The 10,126-nt window shown below is 40.5% G+C and overlaps 1 protein-coding gene across 9 annotated transcripts in view; it reads left to right on the forward strand.

Moving 5' to 3' along the window:
* WDR20 (WD repeat domain 20) overlaps positions 1 to 7,299 on the forward strand; it is a 46,552-nt gene extending 39,253 nt beyond the window's left edge. For 6 of the 9 annotated variants that reach the window (XR_008449924.1, XR_008449926.1, XM_054066662.1 and 3 more), the window contains one exon: positions 6,398 to 7,299. Coding sequence is in view for 5 of the 9 variants with exons in the window: in XM_054066662.1 (XP_053922637.1) it covers positions 6,398 to 6,451 (54 nt within the window). In the remaining 4 variants the exon portion in view is untranslated. Of the gene's footprint in view, positions 1 to 122 lie in introns of all 9 variants that reach the window. The other 3 variants (XR_008449922.1, XR_008449925.1, XM_054066661.1) reach the window with 1 other exon arrangement.
* The last annotated feature ends 2,827 nt before the right edge of the window (positions 7,300 to 10,126 follow it).

Below are 10,126 nucleotides of genomic sequence, written 5' to 3' on the forward strand. Positions count from 1 at the left end.
GTCGATTGCATCCTGTAACCTGCTCTGAGTAAATGTTTTACTTCATCTCGAGACGATGCATATGTTTTTCTGTTGAACTCTTGCTGATAAGGTCATGTCTCATGATATTTATTTTTTTTTAGGACTAGAGTAATATGAAATAGAATACTTATCAAACGTGTCTAAACTCAGATTCACTAAAACAAGACCATGGAGGTATCTAGATTCTCTCTGCCTGTATGTCAAATAGGAGCTAGGGCGGAGCATTGTCATTCCTTCTAGGACTCTACAGGAGCTCTTTCCTCTGTGGACTCTGGCGCAGGGTATGTTCTTTGTTCCAGCTTTATATCTTGACATGAACTTATGAATGCTGAATTCACAGCCCTGAGGATATGGCATTCAAGCATTTTCTGTCTAGAAAAACTGTGGCTGGTCTAGAACTAAACTTCTCATCTGAACCAGAACTAAACTAGTCTAAAACTTTGGCTGCAAAATGTCTTGGAACCAGTTTATGTTAAGACTTAAAATGTTGCCCTTCCATCCAAGTGGACTAGGGATTGTGTCACCCTCACGGCAGTGGATCTCTGTTAACCCAGGAAGAAGCCAAGCAAATGATATTTACTCAAGTGCTTCAGAGGCACTTCTGAGGAACTTTGGTGCAAACGCTAGGTACTTGGGGCCCATTCTGGCTGATACGACTCTCTCTTGGGTGAAAATATTCTGTAGACTAAGGCTGACGAAATGATCTGATGTGAACTTGAGAACTTTATGGTACTTCAGAAGATACTGACTGACCACCATGGTGGTCCATATATATACACCATACGTGTGTATCTAAGAGCAGGTGCCAGTGGAGGAGCAAAATGAAATCCATTCTGAAAGCTTCTGAGAACAGCCAGTTACATCAAATCATGCAAGAACTGTTTGGTCAAACTACTTCCTCAACAGTTCGTGTGAGCATGAAACAAATCTAACTTCCACAAGCTCTGTGCTCATAGAAGATACTTTGGCAGAAGAGGTCTCGGAACGCGGAAGTGTCGTCTTGCTTGTCTCTATTTAATAGCATTGCACAAACTTCTCAAGAAAGTAACTTGTGTGATCACATGATTTTCTGGTATTTGAAGTTGGATGTTAGGTAGGTGCTGATCCACCTTGTTGAAATCATTTAGCTCACTTCTGCCAAGATCAGGCTTATTTTACAACTAACCCAGGTGGGGTTGCCTTAAGTCATACACTTTTCCCTGAGGCTTTCCATGGTTTACCTCAATTTTATGATTTTTCTAATATGAAAATTTTAAACCTTACAGACTTTTGTTGTTTGAGGGAGATGGAGAAACAGCTTTTCCTAAGCATGCGAGCCCTTACTGTGTAAAGGAAGCTAACGGCTCAAGCCAAATCAGCTTTCTGCTAGCAAAGGACTTTTGTGCTTTTCCCAGCACACAAGTGGTTGCGTCTTAATTTCTGTTTCTCTTGAAACAGGCACATATCTTCCATTTGCCAATCATGTACCTGTCTTGAAGTAAATTTGCCTAATGCCACTGGGTGTATTTTTAGTTAGCCTTAGTTGGTTGGTTTTCTAGCGGCCTTGACTTTTCTTTTTCTTGCCAATGAGTAAAATGGTGACACAGCTCTGTTAGTAGAAACAATCTGATGCACACAGAGGAGGATCTGCAAGTGAAACCTCCCTGATGCCACTACTTGCTTTTACAAGACCTGCTGTCAGGTGGTTTAAGCACTTAGACTTTTCTGTAGCGCTACTGGAACAAAAGGGGAAAAAAGTAAGCAGAAGACAAGTAATATATTTGAAACTCTGTTTAGTGAACATACAGACTATATAAAGACAGGTATTGGCATTGCTGTATCCCCCTAAATCCCACACAAAGTATTTTGCTGTAGTATGTTACCTGAGTGCTCAGTAGGCACCGTCTTGAACATTCTCAGTTCATTAATTTTATGACTCCATCCAAGATGCGTATCTGCTCTAGGGGGTCTGTGCAGTTCAGAATCTTATGCTAATAAGTGCTGATTCATTTGGATAAGAAACAGTTGGAGATTGTTCCTGCAAGTCTTAAAATGAATTTATCTGATTTGACTGCAGAATTTACAAATGGGAAATCTCTTTCTGTTTTGGCACTTTTTTGGCTCAGATACAGGATCGGGCTGTGGGCTCTTCTGTCAAGCAAAGGTCTTGGTCCCAATGGGTTCTTCAGATTACTCCAGTTACACAGTTCTGGGCAAGAATAAACTACCCATCGACTGGTCTTCAAATAATAAATTCCCATTATTTCATATACTGGCAGTAGCAGAAATGGTTTAACAAATTAATGCCACTTTTATATGGGCTTTCATCAATTCATCCATTTTAAACATTGGTTTAATTGCATGAAGGAGGTGTCCTGTGAGACCTTTTGGGCTCTGCATGTGCTCAAAGGCTGTTTCTTTCACACTGCTTGTCACACTGGACCCTTTGCTTTGGGTGTTTCCCCCCTGCTCACACTTTTCCATTTCAAACCAGAAGGTAGGAGTGGTGCCGAGCTGGGACACCGGCGAGCTGCTGAGCTGTTACGGAAGGATCGTGCTCCCGGCCGGGGTGAAGGCCAGGCAGGTGCCAGGAGCCTTGTGACGTAGCGCATAGGAATTAACTTTACACTGACCTGCTCCTGCATCCGAACTTGGACTTTGTAGTATCACTGATGGAGATAATATACAATTGCATCTGGCTCCAGTTAATCATCTTGTAATTTGCATGAAGAAAATATTAACCCAGTACTTACTGATGGCTTTTTTTTTTTCCTACTTAGTTGTATCTTCCTGGTTTCTTTTTTTGTTTTAAATACAGCAATTACGTGTTGATCTTTCATGGAATTGCTTTCTCCTGTGAAACCTTGTGTTTCATGTCTCTGGGAAAAAAATCCCCCAAGTTATGGCTGGAACACGTGGAATTTTTTTCTGACCAGAGCACAGCTATGAGCGCTGCCAACCTTGGGTGGAAATGACTTTACTGATTGTATTTGTGATGGCGTTTCATTCCCACCCATGCAAGCCTGTTTTTACCAACTCTGCCATGTCCTATGTGTGTTGGGAAGCTGGGGAATGCATCGACACACACAGAGCAGACCCAGCACCCGATGCTGAAAGAGTCTCTGTTCGCTCCTCTCGCGTTGCTCATTGACAAGAGAAAATGGCAGAGCGCATTCCAGCCGTGGAGCGTTCCATCACGGTGCAGATCGTGCAGCAGCTACATGGGGTCCTGCTCTGAGGTTGTGATGAAGATTATTTTATCAAATTCCTGACTTGGGTCTCACCGCTGCTCCGTTTCGCACCCCCTGCTGACAGAATAACACCGCTAATAAAAGACTACATTTATTTTCAAAACTTTTTTGAATAGTCTCTTAATTTATTTCTGCCAGTTGCCCAGTGTGGGCTGTTTGCTCTTGGGCTGCGAGCTGATCCCTGTGCTGCACGGCAGAGCTGCAGTTGTTGCATCTGAGTTCTTTGGTGTTTGTCAGGGCTGTTACCCTGCACAGCTTTGCTCTTGCGCTAAGAAGTTGATGTGGGTTTTTTTTCTGTCTTTTACCATCAAGGCTGACTACATTGGGTGGTTGTTTAATCACAGAAAGCACTGTGATCTTATTTCTTTATTCTTTCTATTATGTTCAATAACCTTATTCATCATTCCAAGAGAAGGTGATTACAAATATTCTAGTTCCACACCCTTTGTATAACAGATCAGACTCTTACCGGGTAACTTTTGTATCGGAACCCTAACTGGTTTTGAGCCTTCACTTGATTTTCCAGTAGCTTTCTAAAGCTTCTAATGTTGCACCAACATTGTTTTATCAGTAGCCTTGCTTGTAAGGCTCCAATACTACGGCAGAATTCTGTAGAGTCTTTTTTGTTACATGGCACCCAGTGAGAAGACTCACCGCTTTGGTAAAACTTCTGTGTCTAAAACCAGATTCTTGTTCTTGCTTTTCTTGTATGAACATCTAAGGTCTCAGACATCTTCTGAAATTAAGTACTTGGAAGAACTTGCCAAACTTCTGATCTTGCATGGGAATGAAGTTCTGGAACGGCCACTGGAGCCTGGGCAAGTTTTAGGCTGTACTTGCAAAGTTTTGAACTGTCCGTCTGTGGTAGCACAGGGGTCTCAGTTTGGAGATCCTTTCCCTTCAGTTTTCCTCTGATCACCTGCTTGGAGTTGCAGAAATTCAGAGCAAGTTCCTGGTATTCCCTTACTGAGAGTCAGCTGCTCTGTGCTGCTGCTCTTTAAAGCACGGAGTATTCACAGCCTGGGAAATGAGACCAAGACTGAGGGACTCCTTGTTCCTGGTCTTGGAACTAGAATTCCAGAGTGTCTGGTAGTTCCCAGGGAACAAGGCACCACGCTGCATTTCAGTTGTGTTGCCTGTTTCTAGAGGAGGAAAATGAATGACTCCTTGTTTTGTTTCCTGACAACTGGTTGCATTACAGTGTGAAGCTGACAGAAGAACAGGGCGTCTTTCCCTTCTGCATCATGTGGTTATGAGCCTGTTGCAAGAGGCTTCATACTATGCCATCCTTAGTACCTCCTATGTGCTTATAAAGTGCATATTTGCATATGAACAGTTTGGATCACTGATTTAAAGACTGAAAATAATATCTTTGGATATCTTTTTCCAGGGTACTTGAAAGTTGCTTACTGGATGTAATCTTCTGGCAAGAAAGGCCTTCCAATTGCTGCTAGATTTAATAGGCTTCTTAAGAACGCTTCGGTAACGAACTCTGGCGTTTCTCATTCATCTTCATCACTTTCAAACAAAACTTCCTTGTAAAAATGTTCAGCAGTCCTTCAGAAGGTCGTTTGCTCTAAAACTGCCTTTTTGCACCATCTATCCCTTAACTAGTAACCAGGAAACTTGGATATTTCTTCTCATTAAATATGCAATATCTTTGCACATCCTGAATGTCAGACAAGTTTAAAGACCAGTCTGCTTCAGTTCTACCTCAGCAGTGTTTGAATCGGATGCCACTGCATAAAAAAGTGAGACTCAAAGCAGTGTTGTAGTTCCTGCAGGTGGGGAAGGTGAGCAAAGTGCCACAGCCCTTATTGCACACACACACACGTGTAGAAGATGTGTGCGCATGTGCACAAGCGTGCACACAGTCTGCTGGATACAGCACATGTCTAAGGGCAGATTAGATGCTTTGTAAAAGGGAAATGCACTGGGTTTAGTAGAAACTTCATTACTTGAACCCAGCCAGTCCAGCTCTCTTCCACCTCTTCTGTATGTGGTCAGGGTTTTCTTCTATCACTCATGACCCCTCAGTTCTTGAATCCAAGCAAGAAAGAGCTCCTGTAGAGTCTGAAGTTGTGACCTAATTCTACATGGTGTGCATGTTGCTGCCTGAGCTTGTCTAGTTTGATGGATCTGAGTCACAGGATCTTAATTTTGAGGTAAGAACCTAAGCTGGGAGCTGTTTGGAGGAATTGCCAAAAGTGCATTTATCGTGCCAGCGTAGTAAGGACTCGCACAGTGCTACTTGCTGCTGTGCTTCCAGCTCAGCTGCCATTGTGCTCCTCAGCCTGCTGGCACTTGGTATAATTACAACCTTGCAAGAAGACTAAATTGTATTTTGATACCAAGCTTTTCCTAAATAAGCCTGATATACAAATACTTCTATGTGAATGATTAAAAAGGGGCTACTATACATAAATCTGAGCTGGAGTCTCTGATGATACCTGCCCGTAAGGTGTAGTTGCCTTAACCTGGAGCAGCAGCCTCTTGTATGGCAAGGGGTTCTGCAAGCCCCGGGATGACGTCTGAAATGAAGATGGTCTCACTTGATCTAAATGGGGATGTAGTTAAACAAGCTGGTAAAAATGTTTTCCTGAATGCAAGCTTAAATTGTAATGGGAAATCTTTACTGAATTCCTGCTCAGTGTTTCCTTCTCTTTTAAAATTACCAAAATAAATATTTGGTTAGATAATCTATTTTTCTATTCAAAGCTTGTAATATTCAATAGCATAAAAGAGCTCAAGCACTTCCCTGTACCAGGTCAGATGTCAAACGTGTTAGTAGTGGAATAGGTTTGTTTGTTGCTGCCCTAATAAAATGCTGATCTCTTTTTTGGTGTATGATTTTTAAAGCTTCACAGTTCACAATGACTCAGAATGCAAGGTAGATTATTAAATTGAATGCTGGGGTCAGATTCGTCGTGTGTCATAAACGCACACGCTTTCTTACCGAAAGCTTTTTTCTGTGCCCGTTGATACAATAGTGGCTTAGATTCTTCTGTAGGAAGGACACTGCTGGTGTCTAAAGTGAGCAAGTGGTGGTAAAAATAAATTGTACTCATTTTAGCTTCAGGCTAAGAACTTTATAAAATCAATGTCAGGTTCTCTTGCTGGATTAATGTAAACTGCTTTGTTTGCAGGGTATATTGTCATCCCAAAACCAGGCCAATTCTCCAAGTGGAACTGTAGTATAGCCATCACACTACTGCTAGCGAATCTCTGAACACAGGACAAGAAGTAATGACAGTGGAACCAGGAGCTGTTCTTCAGGCAAAGAGCATCATAAATTATAATGTGGCAGAGTTTAAACATGGAGTTATGTGAATCACATAGTCATTTGCAAAGGAATAACGTACTGAGTTCTTACAGTTAATACTGCTAGGCTGCTCGCCCAAGGAGGAATTTTCATTGTTAACAAAAAAAAGAAAGCAAAGAAAGCTTCCTTTGGTGCTGCAGGAAAAAATAGTAACACTTTTGGTTTTTCTTTATACTTTTCAAGTCCAGTGTAACTTAATCTCTCTCTATAAATATATAAATAAAATATATATATAGTGTAAAATAAAGTATGTTTCTTAAATTCAAGTAAGTTCAATGGTTAAACTAGGACTTCACCATTGTTTATTTTGCACTGATTTTTTTAACCAGAGATGGCTAGAAGACAGCCTGGAATGCACTCATGGAAAATGAAAGTCATTACTTTCTGGCTTCAAAATATTATTCAGGAAGATGGATGCTGCAATCGTAGATTTTTAAAACAAAATTGTTTTGCACTTAAATAGATTAATGCTAATAGAGAATTACTTTAAAATTGGTGTCCTGACACCAGAAAAACTATGTTGTGGAGAAAAGATCCTTTGTATCTATTAAACATTTATTTTAATATTGTTGTTTCCAACTGCAATCGGCTCTGTATTATATGTATAAATAATGTAATTGAGTGGTGGGAGAGGGGAGTAATGGATCATTACAATAGAAATTCTCATTCATTTAAGAAAGTGGTATTTCTAATTCAGAAAATACATATTAAACTATCTTGAATATGCATTTTTGTTTACTTTCTGTTCAAATCACTTTTGATGTAATCAGTCCTTTGTTGAATTAAATGTTTGGTACAGAAATTCCATCTGAACTTTGTAGAACAAATTCCTTTCAAAAACATCTCATCTGCAACATTGCTTCACATTTTATACAGTTGAATTTCTGTTAGCAAAGTGAGAGAACATTGTTCTGCTCTCATTCTTAATGGTTTATCTCTAAACTCTTCATACGGCAGATATCTCACAGACAGACAACTTTGTGGGGTAAGGATTTTGTAATCGCAGTCCCATATATTTGTCCTGGGAGTTGTGAAGCGAGAGACCCAGCAGCAATAGATGTGCACGCTTTCTGACTTGGCAATCTAAAACTGGGTCAACAGATTGGAGACAATTTGTTTGTCTTAAATCAGGCATCTCATTTATAATTCAACACTCCTAAACTGCTAAGTGTTACGGAGACAGACGGATCCCTGCACTTGGGTGGTTTAATGCTGCTTGTCTGAACACATGGTATTTTTAATCAGTTGGCAACAGAACACTTGAACTGTTTTCAGTAGTTCTTGCAGAGGTTAAACCCCATGCCCAGGAGATGCTGTTCCACGTCAGGCCCAGAAGGACAGAGCGATCCGCCCTGTCTTCCCCTTTACCCTGTGCAGCAATATTCACAATGAGGCTTTTGCTGAATCTTGCAGGCAGAGCGGAAGAGAGGCCGCTGACCTGGGAACGTGGGACTTGCCTGAGTACACACACACAGTAGCTGAGGGCACACGCTCGTGCCTTTCCTGCGCTCCAACAACAAAGCTTTTAAACTGCAAGTAAACTTCAGGCATTTTCTTGCATGAGAAGTTGATTTTTTTCAGGAAATGAAAATCTGGGGAGAAACAACTGCAGTAGCTACTTGTAACTAGGTTTTATTCTTGTAATGCATCTAGCGCTAGAAAACTGCCAGATGTGCTCAGGAGCTGGCATTTAGATTGTCTACTTTAATAAAGACGGAGCTGTACTTTATAATTCTTACCTACCTCTAAAACATGAGGAGTGGGGAAAATACTGAAACTGAGCAGGATTATTGTTCAGAAGTTTTGTTTTATTAACATAGTGGGTTTAACTGTTAAAATACAGATAAACCTTGTCACGGAAAACTAGTGCAGTTATCTCCCTGTAGACTTCTTTTATGTAAGTACTTCTTATGGTTTAAGTCAAAATGAAACAGTTGAGAAATAATCACTTCAAAAGACTTTTGCTTCAGCTGGAAAACCACAAAACCAGTACGGAAAGGACTGTAATAGCCAGCACTGGGGTGTTAATAGCAGCTACTTTACATCCCTGCTACTTTACATCCCTGCTACAGCTCAGAGTTAAACAACATGTAAGGAAGCTGTGTTTTTTCCAGCCTCTTCTTTGCTATTAGGCAATCACCTACAAACTTGAATTGCCCATCCAGCCTTTGTTCCGTATGGAAAAAAATTATTTTAGGAAGAAAATGGATACTAATAACTTACCTGGAAAGAACTTGAGTTCTACTATAAATACTACTTTTGACAAATAACTTTTTCCATGTATGTTAAAAAAATATAAAAACAAGTGGAACACTGATCATCTCAATATGGAATTTTAGCTGGAAGAATGAGGGTAGGAACAATGCTTGCCAGTTTGTAGTTTAAAGTTGAGTGTAACTATAAAGCAGGTGGGAACACTCAAGTTTTCCTCCTAATCCAACAGCTGGAGCTGTGGTGAGTTGTATACCAGAGGTATGACAGCAAAGAACTTGCTATAAAACAAATACCTGTGAAGCTCCACATGTGTCAAATTGGAAGATCCACCTGAAGGCATAAAATAAATGAAGAAAACATTCGAGCGTGGTCCTTCACTTGAAACCCCACATTTTCACAGCAAAAAAGCCCATCTGCTGAATGTGAAATTGCCTTTTTCATTGTAACAGCCTCATGGTCCCAGATAAAGGATATGTGAGAGGGAATTGCCGGTAACATACAAGATATCGCTCTGAGAGACTTTTCTCTCCGAATTAAAACTTATCAAAAGTCCTGACTTCCGTCTTTTTCAAAAAACCAACTACTTTCCTGGTGTATGAATAAAGTAATTGCTTACCTGATATTAATTATAGAAGCAAACATTGCATTAATGCTTTAGAACAGGAAAGTATCTTGTGCACACAGGAGAGCTATCCGTACAATTCACACATCTCTACTGGAAACATACTCTTGGTAATATCAGCTGTGGCCTAGTGCGTAAGACTATGTAAGAGGGCTCTGAGTCTGAATGATTCATCAAATGTGAGGGGTAGATTTGTCTTTGATCTCCAAAGAAATTAATAACTTTAGAGAGCAAGATCCTTCAGATACAGTAAGTTACCTATTTTTAGGCCATCATTTTTACTGCTGCACACCATGCTAAACTTCAAGCATGTAAACACCAAGCAACTCGCCATATACCTCTCCGGATCAACTCATGGCATCTTTTGCCCAGAGTTCCAAAGGTACGAAGTTGGAGGTTACCATTACACAGTGTTGCCTGCAGACCTGCAGTCCTTGATTCCATTTCCTAAGCTTAGCAATATATACATGTAAACCTATGCTAGGCATTCAGACAAACGTTGGGGTGCCTTATTGTTGAAGTTCTCTATCTGTTCTATCAGTATGGGCTACTAAGGAAAAAGCATGATGAAGTGGGTTGATAATTAACTGTAAGAGAGCAGTAAATCTCAGCCAGTCCCTCAGTCTTTAAGTACCTCTCACTGCATTCTGAAATACCACGTCAGGACTGTATTTTCTGCTTAGAACTTGAGAAAAGACGGCATCCATCCAGTATGAA

This window comes from Cuculus canorus, chromosome 5 (assembly GCF_017976375.1).
Source record: "Cuculus canorus isolate bCucCan1 chromosome 5, bCucCan1.pri, whole genome shotgun sequence".
Classification (NCBI taxonomy): Eukaryota; Metazoa; Chordata; class Aves; order Cuculiformes; family Cuculidae; genus Cuculus; species Cuculus canorus.